The sequence below is a fragment of the Anomalospiza imberbis genome, chromosome 14 (assembly GCF_031753505.1).
Source record: "Anomalospiza imberbis isolate Cuckoo-Finch-1a 21T00152 chromosome 14, ASM3175350v1, whole genome shotgun sequence".
Lineage (NCBI taxonomy): Eukaryota > Metazoa > Chordata > Aves > Passeriformes > Viduidae > Anomalospiza > Anomalospiza imberbis.
In genome coordinates, this window is record NC_089694.1 from 16,801,356 (window position 1) to 16,825,556 (window position 24,201).

The 24,201-nt window shown below is 46.7% G+C and overlaps 1 protein-coding gene across 2 annotated transcripts in view; it reads right to left on the reverse strand.

Moving 5' to 3' along the window:
- Positions 1 to 608: 608 nt before the first annotated feature.
- Positions 609 to 24,201, reverse strand: part of LOC137482657 (ligand of Numb protein X 2-like) — a 28,948-nt gene continuing 5,355 nt past the window's right edge. For both annotated transcript variants that reach the window (XM_068205163.1, XM_068205164.1), the window contains exons 2-10: positions 16,895 to 17,333; positions 14,245 to 14,471; positions 12,744 to 12,940; positions 11,165 to 11,530; positions 9,050 to 9,232; positions 7,879 to 8,053; positions 7,498 to 7,708; positions 3,629 to 3,787; positions 609 to 2,702 (exon numbers count right to left, since the gene is read on the reverse strand). In XM_068205163.1, coding sequence (XP_068061264.1) covers positions 2,567 to 2,702; positions 3,629 to 3,787; positions 7,498 to 7,708; positions 7,879 to 8,053; positions 9,050 to 9,232; positions 11,165 to 11,530; positions 12,744 to 12,940; positions 14,245 to 14,471; positions 16,895 to 17,283 — 2,043 coding nt within the window. In that variant the 5' untranslated portion in view covers positions 17,284 to 17,333 and the 3' untranslated portion in view covers positions 609 to 2,566. The remainder of the gene's footprint in view (positions 2,703 to 3,628; positions 3,788 to 7,497; positions 7,709 to 7,878; positions 8,054 to 9,049; positions 9,233 to 11,164; positions 11,531 to 12,743; positions 12,941 to 14,244; positions 14,472 to 16,894; positions 17,334 to 24,201) is intronic.

The window sequence follows — 24,201 nt, forward strand, 5'->3', positions numbered from 1 at the left end:
CTGCACGCTCAGGTGTCCCTGGTGCCTCTCCAGGGGTGGCCAGGGCTGTTCCACACCCACTCGCTGACCTCCTGCACAGTTAATGGTGATCACATCCAGTCTGCATCCCTGCACCCTGGGTGGTGCTGTGGGACTGGGAATAGGGAATCCAGCATGGATTCAGTCAGGGCTGCACCTCCTCCTGTGTTATTTGAATGAGCTGGACCCAGGTCACAGAATATTCACAAATGGGGGCAGGCTTTTGGGGCCAGGAGCAGCTGTGAATTTGAGGTAAGTAGTTTTAAATTGGCTTCTTCTCATTCAATAGAGGTAAAATGTTTGCCTTTACTGTCAGGGAAATGTAAAGGTGGGGTGTTGGAAATAATCTGTACTTGGCATCAGGAAGCTGCTGCAGGTTTACTGGTGTTGGGATGTGGGGTTTGCTGTTGTTGAGGGATTTTTCCCAGCCACAGTGTATTTCAGGATAGTCCAGCTCCTTTCCTGGGAGAAGCAAAGACTGTTTCCTGCCACAGGGTCACTTTTTGGAGCAGTCTTGCTGAGGTGACCTGTTCTGGGGGCATTAGCTGCTACATGGAAAGAAAGGGTAAAAACCATACCTCTAATGCATATTTTTCAGCAATATTACAATAATTTATAAAGGCATCAAAACAAATTCAACATCTATTAACAAGCTGATTTTGGAAACAAAATTTAAATTATGAGGACATTTTGGTGAAGTTGAAGGCACCTTCAAAGGAGATGGAGTAAAAATGGTTCTGCAGCCTCCTCCTCCCTCCACTGCCAGCCCAGCAGCTGCACAGCTCTTCCCTCCTGCCCTTTCCCCACCTTTGGGGCAAGCAGTGGGAATCACCCTCTCTCTGTCCACATCAATATTTACTGTTCTAGGCACAGATTCTGCACATTGATTGGAAAGAGATAAAAAATTGCTTCATGTTTTTGTGTCCCAGCGAGGTCAATGATGAGTTTTCTTTCTGGATTATTTTGCTCTCAGCATTGCCCAGTAGAACAGCAGGAAAGCAGCCCTGGAGCCCAGGTAGCCCCAGCTGTGCTGTCAGAGTCCCCAGAGGTGTTCCTCAGCCCAGCCAAGGCTGCTGGGAGGATGGAGCCGAGGTTCCTGCTGTGTCCTGGGCTCTGGGACAGGCCCTGCCCACAGCTCCCAGCACAGGAGGTGAAGTCACTGTGTGTAAACAAGGCCTGGGGACAGCAAATGACAAATTGCCAGCCCAGGAGAAGCTTCAGCCAGGCCTGGGCTCTTTCCTGCGGGGTTGCTACAAGGAATTAAACATTCATTCCAGGCAGCACTTGGACAGGGGACAGACTCCTTGGATTCTTACAAAGCTGGTCCTGCAAAAGGTGCAGCAGAGGCAGCACAGGAGGAAAGATCTCTCAGTGAAACCTGGTTTAAGAAAACCCCATCGTTTCTACTGCTGTTGCTGCTAAAAAAGGGAATTGCTTCAGGTGGAGTTTGCAAGTAGGAACTTTCACAGTGTCAGAGGTCAAACCACCCTGCCTGGGCTTCAGTTCTTTAACTGTAAATTTTAACTGCACAGTGGGTTTGAACTGAAGCCAGGTTGGGCACAGTCTCCTTCTGAGGTGACTTTGCCTGCAGCCAAGGATCCTTTCAGCTTCCCCTGATCCCATAAGTTGATATTTTGCTTCAGCTGCAAGAGGGACATGGACAGAACTGCTGGAGAAATCTCTGCTTCTGCCCCTGCCTGAACTCTGCCCTTCAGCACTAGAAACGTAAAAATAAGACAGGCATCAGGCTGGGCCAGGGGTGTCTGATACCAGCCCATTCCCTTCCTCACCTTCCTTCTGGGGAAAAAGCTGCTTTTATCAATCCTAAAACCAGGGAAACTTTTATGCAGTAAGTGAACCTTACCCTTGATCTTTGGTAAAGTCACATTTTGCAACATCGTAGTTCAATGAAACCCCTCTTGCTGATACCTTTGAGAGTGGTTCTTTGAGCTGTTGAAATTGTCCCTTTGCAATACATCAGTGGAGTTGGCAGGATCCTAAACTGGGATTTGTGCCAGGACCCTCATCCAGGTAACAGCTCCACCAGGCTGCCCCAGCAGCTCTGAGTTACCATGAGGTCTTCATGTTTTAACACAGCCTTTGGGTTACTGACACCTAAAAATGAGGACTGCAAATCCTGATAGACAGAAGTGCCTAAAGTGGGTCCCCATAGTGGCTGCTTCTAAAAGCCTCTGTTTTAACCTGTTGAAATACTCCATGGAAAGCAGAGCCCTAAAATCAAGGCAAGCCTCAGCAGCCTCCAGGGCAGGTTGTGGAGAAACACTGGGAAAAGCTTTCTGTGCACCACCAATCCTAAGGAGCTTTAATGAGCCTGGGAAGCTCCAACAACTGTTGGATTAACCCTTACTTTGAATTCAACATCCAGACTTGCTGGTAAAATGTTTTCCATAAAAAGGAAGCAAGGAGTCTTCCATGGCAATGCACCAGGAGCAGGAGTGGAGCAGTCCCTGTTTCCCTGTCAGGTGTGGCCTGGGTGGTGTCCAGCTGCTGTTGGACACCTGGAAGTGTTGGGGGATTGCTGGAGCTGTCACACCAGGCTCCCTGGCCAGGACACCACGGTCAGGGTGACTTTGTTCCTCTGCTCCTTCAGCATTGGGATTAATTCCGAGTTGCTCATTCCTATTGCTGGCACTCCGTTCACTGCCACGATTTCATCTCCACACCTGCCCAAAGAAAGGATCCGGTCAGGACTGGGTTCATTATTAACCCTCAGGTCACCCTGAGCCAAACCATCAACTCCTCCCTGAAAGAACTTAATCCCTCGACTCAGAGAAGAAGGGAAAAGCAGAACACTGCTGGTGCTTGGGTGACAGCAGTAGGCTCAGGCAGCAGGGGAGGAGTTGTGCTGGTGAAACACGGATGGCCCAGGTCAGTCCTGCAGCTCCAGGCACTGAGCTGCACTGCCACCATCAGAGCTGGGAGAGGGACCTGCCCCTCTCTGGCACACCCAGCCCCTTCTGGGGGGTGCAAGGGGCTGAGCCTCCACAGGCCTGTCCCAGCACTCCAACGGGAGCCCAGCTGAGCCCAGTGCTCCCACTGCAGCTCTGGGAGCAGAGCCCAGCTCCCTGCACCCCGCTGCGTCCCCTCCCTCTGTCTGTGGCAGCCCTTGGTGCCCAGGAGCCAGCTCAGCACCCCGGAGATGCCTGTGGGGTCCTGCAGCCCCACCCTGCTCCTCTCACTGGGATCTCTCAGCAACAACCACCTCAGCAAAGCTGGAGTTGGAGTTTCTGCACAGGAGGGCTTTTGTTGCTGGTGTTGGGATACTTTTCCTAATCCAAGAGGTTTTGTGGTCTGGAACCTCCAAGATGCATCTCAAACATTCTCTCTCTACTTTTGCCTAATTACTCAGTTAACCTTCACAGTTAGGTTTGAAAGGGCTGTAAATTCCTTTTCCTTGCACCTTTATGGAGAAACCAAAACACTACTTAAAGCAGACCTTCTTTGTTACAAGTTTGGCAACGATATTAACTTTCAAACGAGTGCAAGACCCAGTCATTAACTTGGAGCTGAGCTCCTTCCAAGGGTCAGAGTCTGGGAAAACCCCCCAGCCTTGGTGGTGGTGATGAATCCCCGGGTACCTCACACCTACTTGAGTTTCCTGTCCCGGAATGCAGGCGTCCCGGGCACGATGGTTTTGATGAAGAAGGGTTGGTTTCCTTTGCTTTCCTCAAAACCTCCCACGATGCTGAAGCCCCAGCTTTCCAGGTTTCCTTTACTAAGGACAATATCTTGACAGAAGTGAAGATAGCTGTGTCAAAAAAAGAGAAGTTACGAGGAAAATTGCCTGACCAGGTATTTATGTTTTCCCTCAGGAAAGCACAGCTATGAACAGCCTCATTTTCCTGTTTTTTTAGGATTTGAGACACCCCTTTGCAAGGCATGTCAGAGGGTTAATTCTCAAATGGGATGATGCCAGTCCTTTAGAAATCTTTTCTGACTATTGGTTTAGGAGTTAAGAGGAAATCACCTGGCTCTGAAGAGGTTTGGGACCTGCAAAACTCCTGAATAACTTCATTAATTCTACTAATGAACACCCACAGCACCAGCGACAAACCCAAATTAACAGGGAGCAGCAGCGACAGCCATGCAATTAATGAGAGTAGAGGGGTTTTATCCCCTCTGTGCACTGCATTGGTACAAGGAAGGCTTTCAGCATCACTGGCAGCAAATGTGAGGTGCAGCAGCTGCCAGAGCAGAGCAGGGAAGGGTTTTCCTGCAGGATCCAGGATGTCCAGTTCTGATATTGGGCTCCTTGGTGAGAGCTCCCTGGTTCTGGATGCCAGCCACTGAGGTTTGTGTCCTCAGGGAGCCTGGGGACTGGGCGATGGAAGTGCCAGCAGCACTGCCCGAGCTGGTGGCACAGAGCCCCGTGACACGGCCGGTGTGACACGGGAGGTGTGGCTGGAGCTCTCCTGTGCCCTGGCTCCCAGTCCGGCTCCAGCCGGCTCCAGCTCAGGTTATATCCTGGCACCGCGGAGCTGTGAAACTGCTGCTCATCATCACCCCGCTGAGCTATTCCAGCAGCTAAACTTTTCCTAATAAACGTTTTTGCCTCGAGGGCTTTGCTTGAGCAGTTTGCCGAGAAGTTTCAGATTTCAAAAGCCTTCCCAGTTAACTTCTCACCAGGAGAAAGATCCAATTATCTACTTTCAAACTAATTTACTTTTGTAGGAGTTTTTCACACATAAACACCAGGAGACCCAGCTCAGCTTACTGACTCCTCCATGGTTTCCTTCCACCGGTACCACACAAGTGCAAACACACAGCTCTGAGCCATGGCTGTGGCAGCTGCTGCAAATGAATAGCCCCAAGAGCAACAGTGGCAAGGGCTACGTCAGCACAGAACATAAATAAAAACATCAGGCACGTTGTCCAGGAGCTGGAAAGGGCTGGCTGCTAGGAATCCGTTTTCCATATTAAAAAGGGGTTCTAGGAAGGGAAACTTTAATTTACCACAATCAGAAATGGCTGTGGGAAAAGAACTGGAGAGTTTAGGGAAGGTCGAGGTGCAGGCTTTATGGTGCCAAGCACGCTGCTGAGCTGGCAGTTCCTGGTTCCTGCTGGAGCTGCAGCGGGGCCGGGACTGGGAGCTCCACATGGTTCTTGTGGGAAGAGTCAGACTGGAGTCAGATAAACCCCAGGGAAGAGGGAGGCAGGAAAACTGCTTTTTCATCCCCAAGACTTCTCCACAAGCCACACAGTGCACTGTGTTTACAAGAAACAAAGGTTTTAGAAAAGATAATCGATATAAACTTTTGTTTCTGGTACCTTTGGGATCCAGGGATTAGAACATGGGCCCAGTCCAAACCAGCTTTTGAGATGGTATTTTTTACTATCAGTGGTGTGCATTTAACACAATGCTAGGAAGAAATCAGAGTTGCTGTTCGACAGAACCAGAAATCACAGGTACAAGAATCAAGGCCTGAATGAAACATTGCAGCCTCAAGTGTTGCAAGGATCAAATTCACTTCCCTAGCCCTGAGCACTCATTTCAACTCACACCTTTCAGCATCGAGTCTAGGTTCAAACTAGGAAGAAATACATTCCTCTAAAAAGAAAGGGACATTTCTGCTGGAGCAAAGGAATAACTGAGGAAAAAAAAGCTGAACAAACCCAGAATTGCACATGCAATTAGCTTTGAGCTTTCACCTTGCAGGACATATGAACACAGGGAGGCCAGGGCAGCCAAAAGGAGCAGATCCCAGTGAACAGCTGGTGCTGGGTCCAGTTTGGGCACATTTCTGGGGGTTTCCTGTGTCAGAGTGGTGCACACAGGGTCTGTCAGGGCCACAGCGCAATGGACATTACCCTGCAGCACTGGGGGTTTGGTCCTGTGCAAAGGAAACCAGATTGGGTGGGTCAGGAGCTCTCTGCAATGGGAACCACACCGCAGCAGGTGATGGCACTGGGATCTCACTGCAGCTGCACCTCCCTGAGCCAGCCTGAAGTGCCAGAGGCACCCTGAACACGCCCAGGTGACCAACACGGGTTCTGTGGGTGACCAGCCAGTGGCCGCCAGGTCTCACTGGAACAGATGGGAAAAGGAGGGAGGAAGCACAGGAATTACAGCCCATTTTAGTGCTGGACACAGGAGGAAGATTCTGTCAGATCTCAAAGTGGAATGACCTTGCTGCGTGCCTCCTACCAGCCCTCACAGCCAGAACTGCAGACACATTCCAAGGCCAGAATTCAGGCTGGAGTAAAAGGAATCTGGAATAATTTCTTGCTTCAGGAGTCAAAAGAAGGGGGAACATCAATACCAGCAGCAAAGGAATTTCCAGCAATGCCTTAAATGGAGGTGATGTCAGGACACTCCTGAAATGAAGGCAGGAGATCCAGGAGCAGAGAAGACTCCAGTCCCTGCAGAAGAGTGTGGGGAAGCTGCAAGTCACCTGACAGCCAGAAAAGTTGGGAAAGGAAGAAAAGAAGCCCAGCCAGGTTTTGCCTTGCTGTAGTTCACTGCAGCAGCAGCTCAGGGAACAAACACCAGGCAGCATCTGAGGGTTTGTGCCCTGGTTTGGACTCCCCAGGTGCAGCGCGGGGCCAGCCCACACCAGACCTGCCTGGAGCAGCCAGGCCAATGCCTGGGGGAGCAGAGGGAGATGGGAGGAGGTGCTGAGCACAGGCCAAGCACAGGAGACACAAAAGCTGCCTTTCCTCGGGCTGGTTTGTTGAGCATTTACAGGCTGCTAAGTAACACAACAGAGGCTTTGTGAGTGGTTCTTCTTTAGGTGTCTCAATGAACAAGGCTGTAAATGATCCAAGCTTCCCACAGCAGGTTTGGCTTTATGTTCCACCTGCAGATGCTCCTGCAGTCAAGTTGGGATGACAACTGACTCTGCTTTTCACAGTGTTTTGATGTAACTGAAGGGAGGGAGCCAGAGGTTCACCTCTCCAGGAAGGAGAGGGAAATTCAAACTTCCCTTGGAACTTAAAAAACCTGTTAAAACCTGGCTGTAAAGCTTGGCAGCAGGAAAACTCAAGTGTGCAGAATCATTTCTGCATGCTGAAGATGACACAGTTACAACAGGCAGGAAGAGTTAGACTGAAAGAATGTGTGCCCCTAAGTGAGATGATCAGCTTAGAAACTCCCAGACAGCCCAGGTGTCTCTTGGCTTGTGTTAGGGGATGCAGAAAGAGCCACAGAGAGATTTCAGTCAGTACTTTAGCAAGGACTGCATCCAACGTTGACTATTTCTCTTTTTAAAGGGGGTTTCAGGGCTTCTAAAGCATGGTTACTGTCCAACAAGAGTGTGGGAATGATGGGTCACTCCAGAAAAACAGTGGAATTTCCTTATGTACTCATTATCCTATGATCTCATTGGCAAATGAGGCTTTTCACTGCCTTTCAGCTAAACAGGAATACCAGGAATGCTTCCAAGGTCATCAACAAAGTAATTAATTTCTAGTGTTTGAGTGAAAGTCAACCCTGTAATTAACAGTCCCTGACAAACATACCTGGGCAATCCAAGCCACGTGATCCAGAGGGGAGACCAGCTGAATCCCTGCTCCCTGATGTCCAGGGATGGCTCTGGGGAGTTCAGGGAGAGGATTTCCAAGGCTTTCAGTGTGACTGAGTGGGAAGCTGCATTGGATTTCAGAGCTGAGACAGCTTCATAGTAGTTCAGATGAGTCAAATCGATGCCATTTATGCTCAAAAGCACATCCCCTGTTGATGAAATAAAATGGGACTATTACAGACCTTTGGCTATGGAGCCCATTTCAGCCTCAAGGGGCCATGGGAACCCTGTTTCCAGCCTCTCTTAGTGTCCAGGTCCAGCTTCCACTGAACATACCCCACAGTTCCTAAAGGATAAAGGGTCTGAGAGCCTCCCTTACCTCTCTTGATTCTGCCATCCCTGAAGAGGCATCCAATGGGCTGCACACTTGTCACATAGATAGGGAGCTTGTTTTTATTATCCCTTCCACCTCCAATTGTGATTCCCAAAGATTCCTTTGGCTCCTTTTTTATTGCAACTGTCTTCTCATGACTTACATATCCCTGAGGCAAATCCTACAAAGCAATGACAGCACAAAATGCAGCTTCTTTAATGCATTTAACAGGAGAAGCCCAGATCTGGAAGACAACAATATTTGTCTCCTTCATCCAGAGCATTCCAGCAACATTGCTGGAGGGCAAAGTCAGCTTCCCATGTCCTTGCTGTGGGTGGGAATACAGAGCAGCATTTCTAATGTGAACCCTCAGTGCTGTCCTAATGATCCCAAATCCATTTGCTGCAGGGAGATGCTCCCTCTGAGGAGGGGAATTTTGCACTGAGGAACAAGCTAGAAGCTCATCTCAAGGCTGCTCATGCCAAGCAATGAAGCTCTCCCTGACTGAATGTTCAGGTTGTAGTGAAGGCACACATTAGAGCACAGGCTGTACAACAGGGTGTAAATGTTACTCAGGGATTTAAATGCAGGAACATCGCTCCAGCCACGCAGGACAGCAGCTCCCTGAGCTCCAGGGACACTGAAACACACCACTCTGAGCAGCTGCAGCAGGTTTGTCACTCAGCTGCAAGTTCTACAGATTATCTCTCTGGGTTCAGCACACTGGGGATTGTCCTCTTGCTCTGCTGTTTGTTGTGTCCCACAAAGGGGTGGCAGACCCACAGTGCAGTCACAGCAGCACCACAGGGCCACCTGGGGATTCTTCTCCTGGACCACAAAGGCCTCTGGCTCCACACCAGCTCAACTGGGTGTCACTGCACCACCCTCAGTGTGGGGGGCTTGATGGATGTCAAGAAGCAAATCCCAATATATCTCATGGATGGCAAATTTCGTATTGCCCTTTCCAGACACCAAATGATTAAGCACCAGCCCTGCATCAACACTGAAGAAATTTTGTCACCTTTTTCCCTTTCTTCAGTACCAAAAGCCACCAACCTGCCCAAGCAGAAGTGGAGCTGCTGATCAGCCTTCTGTGATAAAACACCATCACAGAACAACACAATGCATTTACTAAACCAGGAATAAGCAGCACCTTGGCCTCATCTCTCAGCCCCACCTTCTGGTAGTTGGATTTTCGTCTGTAGTGGCTCTGGTCTGGTCGCCTCCGGTGGTGCACTGGGCTGCCCCCGTTGCTGCTGCTGCTGCTGCTGCTGTTGGACGTGCTGCCATCCTCCACTGGCTCCCCCAGCTGCACCCCAGACTGCCTCAGGATCACAAAGTTCACTCTGGATTCCGTGGTCTGCCCACAGGAACAAGGAGTGGAAATTAAAAAGACAGAAAAATGGGTTAGAAATGAGGGACAGCCCTCATTGCCTTGGGAAGAGAGAAGGGCTGGCATCAGTTCCTACAGAGGCTCTCCAACAGGTCCTCAATGTGATGCAAAGTCTTTTGTGATGAGCCAGGGAATGTGATTGGAAAAAGAAAACGGGAAATAGCAAACATGAGTCAGAAGGAACAGGAGCAGAGGCAGGCTTCACTCGTGCCTCCCTCCCCCACAAATGCCAAAGAAGAGAAGGTGGAAAGGGATGATTAATTCCTGCACTTCGGTACAAACAACCAAAATAGCATCTTGTGTTGTGCTACAGAGTGAACTGAGCTGGACCCCTGGCTGGTCCACACACAGTGACCATGACAAGAACTGGATGCTTTCACTGCATGGGAAGTTGTTAAAGCTCTTTTCCTCCCAGCTCTGTTCATCTATTGTTCATGATCTCCCATCCATTTTTTTCCCCAGAGTACCTCTGGTTAAACACTTCACCAGCTGCTTGTCTGGCCTTGGCAGGGCTGCAGGGGAAGTGCTTCCATTGTTCCTGCTGCCCTCATTGGGTTTGTTCCTTCAGATCACCTGACAGAACCTTATTGTGAGGGACTCACTGGAGGCAGGCCTAAGTGCTCACTCGGGGCATTTCCTGCCCTGCATGGCAGAAATGCAGTTGCTGCTCCCACTCCTTGCCACATGACCCTGCTTCCCGGTCCCAGAGTGAATTCCCTGGCCTTGGAAGAGGGACTCCTTAAGTCACATTTAAGCAAGGATTTCAATTAGCCCTCAAAGGAACAGATGATGTTTGGAAAACTGTCACGGTTTTACACAAATGTCACTTCCAAAGAGATTCAACCCCCAAACCTCATGAAGCCAGTTGTGAGACTTTGGTTGCTGGTTCCAGTGGGATCAAAAGAGTTCCTCATATGGGACTTGTGTGTGCACATTGCAACAGGAATGCAGCAGCACTTGTGGGATGCAAACAAATTCTAAGAGGCCACAGAACAGAAGCACAACATTAAAAAGGACTCAGTGCTGGAGCTCTGCTCTTTTTCCCATGGCACTGCACTCCTCTGATAACTGAAGAGAACTGGCTCTCCCTCCTGCTGACCTCACATCCTCTCTGGGATATAAACAGAATGGGATGAGGTGCATTGTGTCAGGATCTGTAGATAAAAACACAAACTGGAGGCACTCGCCTGGGGAAATAAAGAATTTAAACTGATCTGTGTGATATCTGCTGCACATGCAGCAATCCTTAATCCTTTAACTAGAATTCCTTGCCCACTCCTTCCACCAAAATGTCTGGCATGCTGCAACAGGAGCACATTCCACGGGGAAAGACCACCCCTCTTCTACCCATTCAGGATCTTGGAATGCTTTTAGCCTGAGGTGCCCCACGTCATTCTCCAGTCTCTCTTCACAAATACAGGTAAAATGGGGAGAAAGGGCCTCAAATCAATCCAAAGGGATCTGTTCTGTGCTGCCAGCCCATCCCATCTCCCTGCCAGCACCTTCAGTGTGACTGTTGGACGCACAAGAGGCTGCTCTGATCCCTCCCTGTCTGCTGCATGAATCCACACAGTGCATCCCAACATTCCCTCTGCAAGGCTGAGAGGCTGCAAACACCACACAGGAGCTGCAATCTCCTCAGATGAACTCCTGTGCCATGAGCCACTGCTTCCCCTCAGACCTGTCAGGGCTGACTCACCATGGATTCCCACTCTGGGTGTTTATCTTCATTTGGAAGTCGTGCTTCCCACACATCCAGAGGGGAGTCACTTTCCATGACACAGATTTGGGGGAATGCAGCTTGCCCTGATGTGTTCTGTTAGCCCTGGCTCAGAACAGGAGCCCTGCCACCAGCCACTGACAGCCATTTCCACACAGCCTCTCCATGTCTGAACTCACCTGGATTATCTGGGCAGCAGCCTCAGGAGTTCCTTGCCTCAAATCCTGGCCATTTATTGAAAGGACTCTGTCATTCCGACTCAGCTTCCCATTCTTGGCTGCCAAGCCTCCCTCTAAGAGATCCAGAATAAAAATCCCTGCCTCGTCAGTCTTCCTGATCAGTTTGATTCCCAAGGGCTCGGATCGGTCTCTCTTCACCAAGGTGACATGGATCACTTCCCGGGTTGTGGAAGTGGAATCCTGCTGTGCAGTCTTGTTGGAAAAGCCCTTCTCCTGCAGGACCATGAGGTGGAGAACAGGGCCTGGGTGGCGCAGGAAGGAGACAGCCTGGCAGTGAGTCACGCTGCTGATGTTGACGCCATTCACCTACAAAGACAAACAAAGCACTCACTAATCAGAGCCCACATTAATTAGGCACTGTCCACAGTGTGGGGCATGGCCAGGCTGGAGCAGAATGGAAAACTCCCTGTGCAATCTCTGACTCTGATGCACATTAGGGAGCAAAGTTCTCTAAAAAAGAATGAAGAAAGCTAATGGAATTAGACTGTAATTGGTGAATAACTGAGAGCAGGGACTAGACAGGACAACCCACACAGCTAACAAACCTAAAAATGTTCAGACATTCCTTCCATGCCATGTAAATGCAGATCTGATTTTCCTTTATTTCCAGCATTCAGCACAGGCTTGGAGAAGACCCAAATCTCCACTTTTGAGTGGGCCATAGTTTACAAGCTTCTGGAATCATCCATCTAATTATGCTTTTACCAGGGAGACTGAGAAGGCAACGTTTTGCTTTGCTTGTTGTCACATTAGATTCTGTGCAGTCTTTTAGGATGTTAATAGGGCTCCTAAATGTGGGACCTGCACTATTTGCTGAGACTGAGACATGGACAATCCAACTGGATAAAACAGGAGTCACTCCATTGGTCTACATGAGAAACCAACTTGGAGATATTATCAGCCACTTGTGGGGGGCTGCCAGCCCTTCCTGATGCCCAATCACATGGGACAAAAAGGATTTATGGCTTGGCAGATGATTGGGCAGCCATAGCTGGAGGTGCTAGCAGTCCTCACCATGTGTACAAGGTGTCACCTCGGTCACCCAGGGCCACACAGCCCTGCCAGTGTGGCAGTGCCCTGGCTGTGGGTCAGGCAGGGGCTGGAGCTCTGCATTTACTCACATTTTGGAACTGATACTCACTGCCAGTCAGCAGCTCTCACCCTGGACCTGCCCATGGAGAATTTGCAGCTTAAGCAACACAGTGGAGCAAGCAATTTTGAGACTTCCTAACTAGAGCAGAGAAATGGGGCTGCTGTGTGAAATTTATCAGGTAGGAATCTTTCACTTTATCCAAAACAGCCTAAATTTCAAAAAGCTGTCAAATATGCAAGAGAAATATGAGTCTGACTGGAAGGAATGCCAAAAGTGTTCCTGAGCCGCAGCAGACACCCTATGCTGCTGACACAGAGGTCTGACCAGCGCTCTAAAACCCTCACCTGCAGAGATTTCCCAGTTTTTCCAGGCACTCTCCTGCCCCAGTCAAGGGAAGCAATGGGGCTCCCAGGGGGGTTTCCCTACCTCAAGGATGTGGTCTCCAGGAGCAATTCTTCCATCAGCAGCAATGACAGAGTCCCGCAGCACTTCCTGAACAACGATGTTCCCCAGTGGGGTGTCCTTACCCCCAACTATCCTCATCCCCAGCTCTTCCTCTGGATCTTCCCGGTGGATTTCGATGGTGGTAGTTTCAGCCACAAGACTGGTTCTCTGAGGAAGGTCTGGTTGTGGAAATTGAAGAGAAAAAACAACACATTAACAGAATTTTCCTTTTCACAGCACCCCAAGATTCAAACCCCTGGCAGGTTGTGTTCAATGTAAGATGTGGAGGGAAAGCAGCTGTCAGGAGACCTAAGGTCACATAAAAAGCTTTAAACCCCTCTGTCTGTTTCGAGTTTCTCCAGAATTTTTCCCATTTTCTCCTAGCTTTTGGTGAATTCAAACTCTTTATTGTTGTTGCTTGGGATTTACTAAAAGGCATTCAGTAAGGTTTGGCTATATTTAGAGATTATTTTTCTCCTGGGATAGCTGGCCTGCTAGAAGCACGCACGTAACAAATTCCAGTTTCCATGATGCCCATGAGGGAAAGGGACTACCCAGCTGTAATTACTGCTCTGCAACTTCCTTCCTCTAATTTCCTTTGCTCCCCTCTTCCCATCCCCCCTGTAAAACAGGAGGAATGTTTGGCTGTTCCACAGCATAGTGGAGATTAAGCAAGGCTGCACTTTGAAGATGAAAGTTGTTGTTAGCAAGTGGGCTGAGATCTCCCAGCACAGGGACACTCAGGCAGGCCCAGCACTGCCCGGCAGGGTGAAGGGCAGGTGTCACACCAGGGATGCAAAACCTGCTCCAGGTGTGTTTTGGGAAAAAGCCAACAGGGAACTGAACTGTGAGCTACCTCTGTCCCAGGCACAGAGGCTGGAAGTTGAGCCTAACTTTGAGACAAGGCACTGAGGTTTCCACGCTGCTGCCTCCTACCAAGCTGAAACAAGTGCTGCTACACTCAAGTGGAGATGGTGATTTGATCTGCAAGGCTTCCAGAGCTGCCTGTTAACCAAAACCTAATTTATGCTAGAAAAACACCAGGAGGGAGGTACTGACCACTCCAGGAAACTGACTGTATATTTAACTTTCCTAACAAGATTAACAAGAACCTGGAACACTTCCTAGTTACTAATTATCTGGCTTCTGCAAGGGCTTTAAGTGCTCCACGTTCACATTGACATGGACTGCCTTTGTTTCTCCACAGAATACTGCAAATACTCACTGCAATCTCGCAGAGTTCCTCCAAATGGTTTTGTACAGCTTTGTGCCTGTGAGCAGACTCTGCCACCCCTGATGCACATGAATGCATCTCCCTTCTGCTGAAGGAAGAGCTGCCTCTGATGACTACTAATGGCTGAGTAGTATTAAGGATGTCTGACAGTGCTGGGGGCACTTAACAATTGAATTTTCTGAGATAATTGCCTCATTTGTATATCATGAAAGGTAAATACATAGTTCCACTTCTGTACCAAACTCTCACCTTCTTCAGTCTCCTCAAAAGCTGGGTTAACCAGTCCAGGCTCTGCAGTCCCCAGTGACACCACAGCAGCTCCAGAGCTTTCTGCCACAAGAGAGGAGCCTCCACTTGGGAGCTCTGGATCCTTGGGCGTGTTTGTCTCCCCCTTGGCAGGAGGCTCTTCCTTCCCTTTGGAAATGGCATTCCTTTTCCGCTGGAGTTCAGATTTGTATTTCTTAAACCCAGGACACCTGGAGAGAGATTGGCAGGGACTGTCAGTGACTGTCTCTGCCTAGACAGGTGACCCAGCACATGAAAGCTCTGACAAACCTGTGGGAAGAAGCTGGTTCCAGATCTCAGCAGTGCAGTGCTGGTTTCTCAGATGATAAAACTGATTCTCATTTGACCTTCAGTTTCTACTTATACAAGTATCAGCTAAGTGCAGGCCTGTTATTTCACTACTTTTGAAACTATTAAGCAAATTATTTGAAAAATAAGAACATAATAGAAACAGGAGTCTCCTTTGCTAAATATTTACCTGGCAAACAATCCATAAAGAAAACAATCCTTATTAAATAGAAGCAAATACTGAGCTCTGACGTTGTAGAGATCACTATGAACTCTACCTTGATACAAAGAAAGTGGCTCAAGTTTCAAGCTCAGCCTTGAATCAGGCTTTGTTTTAACACACCAGCTACACACAAGAGCAGCAAGGGAGGATTGGACGTTTTGTAGTGGAATGAGACCTGACCCTGGACCTGGTGCACTCCCAGTCCATGCTGGTGATGGCTCTACCTGAATGGGAGCAATTGAATTCCTAATCCCACTGACTGCTCCCCACAAATGTCCCAGAACTGGGATGTAATTGTACACACACTGTGTGCCCTGGATGCAGATACATCACCTGTCTCAGCACTAATGGGTGAGGAAGAACAGCTCTTTTACCATGAGTATTTATAAAAAAGGTGACAGGTGAGGAGGTGATAAATGCAAAAACATCACTTTCAGAGACATGAGTAGTATTGGCTGTTTACCAGAGTCACTTTTCAAATTAATCTGAACTATTTACACTCTGGCTAAAGAAGTCTCATCCCAGTATTACTTCCTCTGGTTTATTCCTACTCATTTATTCTCCAAGCAGTAAAATAACCCTGAACTTAATGACAGAAGCTGAATGATTCACTTGTGCACATGTCCCTTTTAAGATATCAAAACACAAATTTGATTTGCAAAAGGCAGGGAAATCCTCCAAGAAAATAAGTTACTATGTGCTTCTTATTTCCTTTAAATCTTCTCCTGTCAGGTAATCTCACTTAAAACAAGAAAACACCTAAATCCCAGTGCAATTTTCTTACCTGTTTTTTCCTACCTATTTTTCAGTCTGACTGTGCCCACAGCCCAGATGAAATAGCCTCGAAACTTAGAATCATCTGTCCCCAAGAAAGATACAACTGTGGAATATAGAAGAGAATGATACAGTTTCCAGGCAGGTCTCTAATGTAAATATCTGAGGTGCCTCCCTGCCTCCCCGATGTGTAACTCCTGTGCCAGAGGGATTACAGAGTGACAGGAGTTTACTGATAGCAGGGCAGATTTGCAGAGAAGAGGAAGGCCCAGCCCTGGCGTGAGCCATGGCCCCAGCCCGAGCAGCCAGGACAAAGGGCTGCCTCAAGGAAAAGGAGATTATAAACTTTCACTGAAGGGAAAGGGGCACCCAAGCACCTTCCATCCCTTCCCCTGGCTCTAACAAGAACTCTCAGCTCTTGGGGACTGAAGACAATGAGAATCACAAGGGTACATTCTTGGCTGGAGCTGCAAAGGTATCTTAAGTATACCTGTTCCCTGGTTGGCTTATTTTTCAAATATGTCATTGCCACAACAAACTACAACACAGCTGAATGAAACAAGCCTGTGGCATTTCTCATTGCTGACAAATACACCCTGCCAAGGAAGGTCTGTTCCACCTGCAGCAGAGCTTGCACTTAGCTCCCCTCCCTGCAAATCATTAACCAGGTAGGAACAAGGGTTCTCCACGCACCACAGCAAGAACTCTGTCACCTGCACTCCTTTTAAAGTGACAATATCCTGCCTGCCAACAGCTCAACCAGCAGTGAAGCACCAAAAAGTCTCCCTTCTCTACACAAGAGGAACAGAAAAAAACATAGTAATTTTCATTTGCTTCTCTTTCTCAGCAAAAGAATAAGAGAAGATAATGGAATTAAAAGCAGGTGTTTCAGCAAAGTGCATAATGTGCAGCTTGGAGGGACTTGCACTGTTTGAATCAAAGACTTATGTATTGCACATCTTAATTAGACCAATTAAACTGGCAGCACTGCACAATCCCTTGCTTTCAGAGCCTTGATTTTGTGCCTTCCTTCTCTGCACAAGGGAAACAAGAATAAGCTTGTTTGTAACAACTCCAGAGCTGGTGGCCCAGTTCAGGACCACAAATGTCTGGGTGTTTGACAGGTTTAGCATCTGCAGACAGGCTGAAGGTGAGCAGCTCAGAGCACACACACAATTACACTGTCCTCACCCACCCACCTCTGCAGCCTCACCCTGGCATCTCTGGTGTCCCACCTTGCCCCAGTTTAGGAAGCTGCTCTGAGAACAGGATGGTTCTGATAAGCAGCACAACAGCCCTGGCAATAACAGAATGGAAAGGGGAATGCACCTGTTCTGCAGGTGAGCTTCCAGCTCACAGCGCTGCATGGTCTGCTGGCACTCAGCCTTGAAAGGACACAGCACAATCAGCTTATCCAGCAGGTTCCTCACCAGCAGGCTGGACTTGTGGCACTGCTGGAAGGAGAGCTTCTTGCGATCCATGGGACAGAAGTTGTACTCCTGCATGAAGTTCTCAAGGCACTTGAAACAGTACGTGTGCCCACAGGGCGTGTCCATGGGCTGCAGCAGGGGCTGCAGGCAGATGTGGCAGATGAGCTCATCGTCCACCTCGTCCTGGAAGTTGTACAGGTGATTGTCCAGCAAGGGGTGGGCCTGGCCACACTCACAGCACAGCTCGGGGACTTGGGACACGTTTTCCTCAGTGACGGGGTCAGCCATGGCAGCCAGCACCAGGGAGGAGATTGTCACGCAGCAGCTCCGCCACAGACCTTTGGGGAAAGGGAGAGAGATTTCCAGCCTGCTTTAAATGCAGCCAATTAAAAATTAAACTGTATTCCTGCCTTGAGCTTCCTCCCCCAGAATCTGCACCCCCACCTGACCCCCCCAGGGCTCTTCCTTCCAGAACTAGCCCGTGAATGAACAGCCCGGGGACCAGAGGATGCAAGGACTTCATTCAGCACAAGGTTTAAGCACGTGGATAAATTGAGGCTTTAACTTTACACACACACACACACACACACACACACACACTCGAGACAGACTGCATAAACCCTGCCCAACACAGGGACTAGAAAAGCTGAGACAAAATCTGCGTGTTCTTGAGGGAGAACAACCCAGAGAGGGAAGGGAAGGAAGGATACACAAGACAGTGATTTTCAAACTTCCTCTGCCTTTCCAGATGATACCAAATCTTTTAAAAACATGTGTGGTGAAAAGCCATTTGGGCACTTCTGGTTGTTAGGATTTTTGTTTTGTATTTGGGGGGGTGGGGAGGATGAGGCAAAAGAAGATGAATAAATTTCAAAAGAAACTTAAATCTAAACCACATTTCCTTCCTTTCAAGCCCACTCCCTTCAAAAAAATTTGTTTTAACAAACAATGCATTGTTCCCCACTCATCCATGCCTAAGTTCCCCCATGGAAACAAATTTCCTATAAAAAGACTAAAGCTTCCTAAGTGGAAAAAATGTAAAGAATAGTCCACATCATTTGTTGCAAGGTTAGAGAGAGGATTGAGCCTCAGCTCCCTTCAGCCAGGGAGAGCAGGATAAGGGACAAATTGAGTCCTTGTAGCTGCTGCTCTGATTTTAACAGAAATGTCTTCAGTCATATCCATTTTGAATCTTGCCTGTTGTAATTAAATACAAAATTCACTTGAGTTTCCTAGCAGATTACAGGCACAGGGATGACTGCAGGGAGGATTTTTTTAACCTGGCAGTTATTTTAATGAAGTAGGAAATGTGGTATTAAAGGAAGCAAACTACATTACACGGTGGGGGCGTGCTATGGTGATGTTTTGAGGAGTTTGTGATTGGTGGGGTTTTTTAACATAAAGAATCCCAGACTGAAAACAAAAAAAAAAAAAAAAATTGCAAAACTGTGATGAAATGGAAAATTTCTGAAAGATGATGTGGAAAATACCTGAAAACAATTACTTTATCTGGAACAGGTAAGCAAGAGGGAACACTGGTCTGCACCAGTGCCTGGAGGACACAGCTGGCACACAGCAGAACTCAGGAGGAGGGGAGACAAGAACAATAAGATAGCAGGAAGGCAAGAAAAAATTAGTCATGGGTTTCTAATAAAAGTCATACATCACTCCAATTAATTGTCAAGGTAAGTCAGCTATTTAATTAAATGAAGAACATATCACCAACAGCATCAGCCATTTCACAGGCGAATTCTTCCCCAGTCACAGGAACTTGTTCACTTCAAAAGATTAAAACATTGCTGTCATGGCTCCAGGTGGGTACAACAGGAGTTATTTTCTCCTCTCTCCCCTGCTGCAGTGCCAAGAAAGCATCTTCCCTTGAGGGAAGCACTCAGGCTGGGTGAACATCCCTGACTCTTCTGTTTGCATTCCCTCCTTAACTCCTGCATGGCTGACTCAGTGCTCCCAAAACAAAGCACAGCTCTCAGACAGCACTCATGGAAATGAAAGCTGATGTGTCCATGGCCCCCTCTCTCAGAAATTCGCCTGCTGTTTGCTGCTTGCCTCCACCTGAAACAGGCAGCCCTTCTGTTTGCTTTTTGGCTTTTTTGCCAGCCTTCAGCTGATCTTGAACAATCTTACAGGTGCAAAAGGAACATTTCAACATCAGACCATCACTTAACATCTCCTCAATTCTAATCAATCAGCTCAGCACCACCAGTTAATGAAACAGGGAGCTTCCAAGGCAAACGCGACCAATCAGAAATACTTGTGCTTCGGGTTGGACTATTTGCATAAAACTTTGGCAGGTGATGAAACAAATCCACTTTCTTAGCAAAAACAAACCTCACAGTAATTTTGCTGATAAACTACTTTTATTGGGGGGTTTTTCAGATTATTTATCAAATTCATTCTCTGCTCTGTGTTTAAAGGTTACACAAGATGAATCCCATTGATGAGTAATTTCTGAGTAATAACTTGTGGAAGATAAAAGTGTCACCAAAATTTTGCTGCTCCAAGCTGATCTGCTGTCTCACCTCCAGATCTTGAAAACAAGGGGTGACGATTTCATTTAATGCCCAGGTGAATTTTACTTTTACACCACCGTCCCTTCAATAAGGAGGACACTCCTGCAGACAACAGGGAAGCCATGGCTGACACCTCTGTGTTGAAACCCAGCCCAGAGCCTTGGGCAAGGCAGGGCTGAGTGAGCAGCACGGGGAGGGCAGCAGGCTCAAACAAGCCTCCCTTGCTCAGGGACTCGGGCACAAAGCAGAGATTCTGCAAGGGAAGAATTGCTAAAATCTCATCCAGCACAGATGTTGCTGCAGCACAAAAAGGCACAGTTGAAATGTGTAGAAAATCACTGTTTCATCATAACAGGCCTGGCTCCCCTCAGCTTCAATGAGCCACTCTCAAAAGTCAGTCCAGAGAGCCCACAGGATTCCAGCTTTGGAGGGGAGTTTGATACAGATTCAATCCTGTGCAATCCAATCTCATCTCCTCGTTCTAACCTCCAAAGGCCAGACCAACCCAACCAACCCCTCCATCCTTGTGTTGCTCTTTTTGTTCCATCATCCCCTACTCCTCAGCTTCCTTCCAGCAAAGGGTGGCTCCTTCCCTGCTGCTGCCCTTCTCCAAAGTACTGGAATCTCTGGGTGGCTTTTCACTCACATAAGGAGGGAATCACAACATCAGGATCCACCCTGGTGCCCAGTTACTACACACTGGCTGCATGGAATTGTTAAAGCCTGACACATACATGTGCTGCTCTAAAAGGGTAATACAAGAAATGCCTCTGGAGTCAGAATTATTTGGACAGTAACATACCCCACCCCTATGCATAACAAAGAATTGAAGGAAATAGACCAGCAGAAATCTCTGTATATTTCCTAATTTCTTATCCCATAAGGATTTCTTTGGGATCACTTTATCTTTACTGTATAAAAAAAAATCAGAATATCAGTGTTGGCTTTTTTTTTAAAGGTATGATTCCTGGTACTGTAACACTGACTCAAAGACTAGACTTTTTTTTTTTTTTTTTTTTTTTTTTTAAGATGACTTATCAGGTAGTCTAATCTGTATTCCTGCCAAAGCAAGACTATTCCTGACAATATTAGCACATTGCCTATTCTTGTTTTAGCTCTGCCAGGGCCCAGAGCTTCAGATCTGCCCCCCCTGCACATCTACAACACTGTTAATAGCTCTGGGAGGGGTCTGCCAAGAACCACACCAGCACTGAAAACCTCGGCACCATTCCTGGTGGGCAAACTGCTCATTCCCTGCTCAGCAGCCTAGACTTGGAAATAGAACTGATGACTCACTTCTACAGCTTGGAAAAAAAAAAAAAAAAAGCCTTTTTAAAAAAGCGTGATTATCTAAGAAATCTTCCCAACCCCGTGCCTCCACTTGTGCTGTGACTGAGCATGAGCTGTGCCTGTGGTACCTGGCTACACAAGAGCAGCATTCCAGCTTCCCAGCTTATCCCCAGCATTCCCAAACACAGCTCTGGCTCCTGCTTTTAAGGCATTTCACTGTGCCACTGTTAGTGTGGAGCACAAGTTCTGTTCAAGCCAAGCCTGTCTGCTCACATAACTCCAGCATTTGGTACAAGTGAATTTTGGCCATGATATATCTACCTGAATTTCATTTCTTTGAGGGGTAACATTGCTGCTATTTCCATTTAAAAACTGAGAAATTACATCACCAGAGGCTAAAACAGACCCACAGAGGCAGCAGCTCCTGGGAATTTAACACTTTGTTATGGCTCTGAAGAGGATCTCAAGGGACCTAACCAAGGCCACATAGGGAACTCCTGGGGAAAAAGAACAACCCAAACAAAAAAGAATAAAATCAAGCCTGTTTCTGTTAACTAACTGATTTCTAAAACCACAAATACGGTGAATAAGCAGATCACATTCCATACTGCAAAACACAGAACCATGCAGCCAGTCAGCAGCAAGGACACAAAACAGAAGTGTAAAATTCTTTCTGGAGGATATGGGTGACTAGAGAATGTCTCAAATAGCTAAAGTTCAGAAATAATTTTTTAAAAAATCATTAAATAATTTGTTCTCAATAATAAAAAGAGAGCTGTATCATGAGAAATATTTTAGAAATGCCATGGCTTATACTTTGGGGCAGCTGTAGGTTAGCACTGACATGGTGATAAACAAATACTGGGCTGAAAACCCAAATAAAAGCTGGTTTGGGGACTGCGGGACACATGCCCAATGTCTTCTGCTATGTAACGCTTCACTGCAATAATTATGTCAGTTATTATTTTTATAACAACATTTCCCTGGGAGACTGGAATTGCAACATTCCAACTAAAGGCTAAACAATTAATTTTTTTGGGGGTGGACAAAACAAGTCAGCACAATCTGGGTGAAGATGGCTGAGGGCACACACCAGCAAGGCACTGACCAAACCTAAAAGCAAATTCCAGATGGATTCTGATGGAGCAAACCCAATCCTCTAGAAATAAAAGGGGCAGAGCTTTTTCTCATCTTTCTTCAAACAGTTTTCACTCAGTTAAGAAGTTTTGTGTTTCACAGAACGGCATTTTTTTCCATTCCAGAGACAGAAAAGTGCATGGAAAATGTGTTCTGTAACAGGAGGGCTTTTGCTGAAATTCATCAGTGCTGTTAAGAAGGGTTCATGAAATGAGACAGGTTTTATAGGACAGGCACTCCAGTCCTGACTGAACACTTCCAGTGTGTTACCACAGCATTTCACAACCATCACTGAGCTGCCCTTAGTTTACAACAGTGGCACAGAAAAGTGTTGAAATAGCAGAGGATTTTTATAAACAATATTGAAGGAGGTCAATTTTACAAAAAAACACAACACCAAATCCAAGAATGGTTTCAGGTGTTGATACAATTTCCTACTATCTTTATTATTTTCTGATATGGCTGAAGATCAGCCACTGAATGAAAAAATCATCTGGAAATGCTGCATTTATACAGCTAAATAAAAAGCAACCCTTTCAGTGGTTGAGCTTGCCTTGATGCCACAGGATTTCTAATGAGCCACCTCCAAGAACAACTGCTCAGCACCTGTATGAACATTTTGACTCGGAAACTCTAAATCAAAGCTGCTTTACAGTAATCAATATCGAGAAAAACAGAAATTTAAATTTCCATTGTCCCCATCATTTTATACCCATTCTCTAATCATACATGTGAAAATAAGTTCTATTTAAACTCCCTGGTGTTTCTGTGTTCATTAAACAATTTGGTATTTTATCTGCCTCCATTTCTGGGCAAGTATCTGTTTTCTCCACCAGAAAACAGAAAGCCAATTGTATTTCCATTAATTATTATCAGAATCATTATCCTGTTAGACCAGGGTAACAACCTATCCCAGGAAACCCTATCCTGAGAGATGAGCTGAAAGGCTTGAAAGAGCAGGACAATCCCAAGGAGTTTTCTGCTGGGCAACTTCTGCAGGATCAGCTCTGCAGCATTGATGGATTTCCATTTTTAACATAACTCACTTCCAGACATTTTAAAAAATTCTGAATTTTATAAAAATCTTCCAGACTTTCATAAAAAACCTGTCTGGTTAATATATCTGAAAGTGCAACACAAGGAATGATTTGTAATACTCAGTTTAAAAACCTTGCTATCAATCAACAGTTTAAACTGTGAGCATTTTTAATTTGAGGAGAATGAAAACATAAGTTGGTACTCACAATTTATTTCTCTCACCACCATATGCTCAGAATATCAGCTTCTCTCTGAGTTACTGATTGCACAGAACAGTAACTGTCGCACAGGACCCAGAGTGTTTAAGTACCAGGGCTGAACAACTGTAATCTCAAAAATTAATCCCAGTTCTTTCTGCAGAGCAGGAGGTTCTGGTGTTATCATTCTGTGAATATTATCTGGGTAACAAGAGCTAATAAATTTCCTCTCTCCTCCCTTCTTTACGAATAAAGCTTTCCACCTACACTCTTCTTCCAAAGGGGATCCAACAGTGACTATTTTAACACAGTGCTCAGAAAAACTGGATACATTAAATGCCATCAAACTGAAGACAAGTGCTGCAGAAAAAGCTGGTTTATTGGTGTATTTCTTCCTGCTTTCTCACCCTTGCAAGATGCTTCCACTATATCCACCCTCCTTTCTACAGCATATTTCACACAAACATGCATGTTGCTCATTTTGTGCTCACAGGAATTCTTCAGTCACTTAAATCAATTTGTTTCTTTACAGAATTTGACCCAAATACTCCTATGGAAATTTTACCACCACAGGGGTGGATTGCCTTTTTTTTTTTTTTTTTTTTTTCCTCCTATTGTATCTATAATCTTCTCCCTCCAGGAAATTAAATACTCCCACCTCCACCCTCACCTACATTTTCAATTTGGCAGCTATCTGCAACTCTATCCCTAAAAAACAGTTTGATGTTTGTGGAAGAAGCTTTCTACAAAGAAAGAAGAAACCCAGTGGTATTTAAGGATTTAATCAGTAATTAATAACCAAAGCTTCTCCTGCAACTCAAACAAGAGATCCAAAACCAAACAAAGAGGGATTAGGAGATGTGATGTTAAGATTTGGGTTCATCTGAATATCTGGGAGCACACTCACTTTCCGAAGAGCTGTGTTTGCTTCTGGGAACATGAGGTAAAAATGGAGTATCTAATGGTTACAAATGTATATCAGATGCTGTTAGCTCATCACTGTCTGTGTGTCTAGC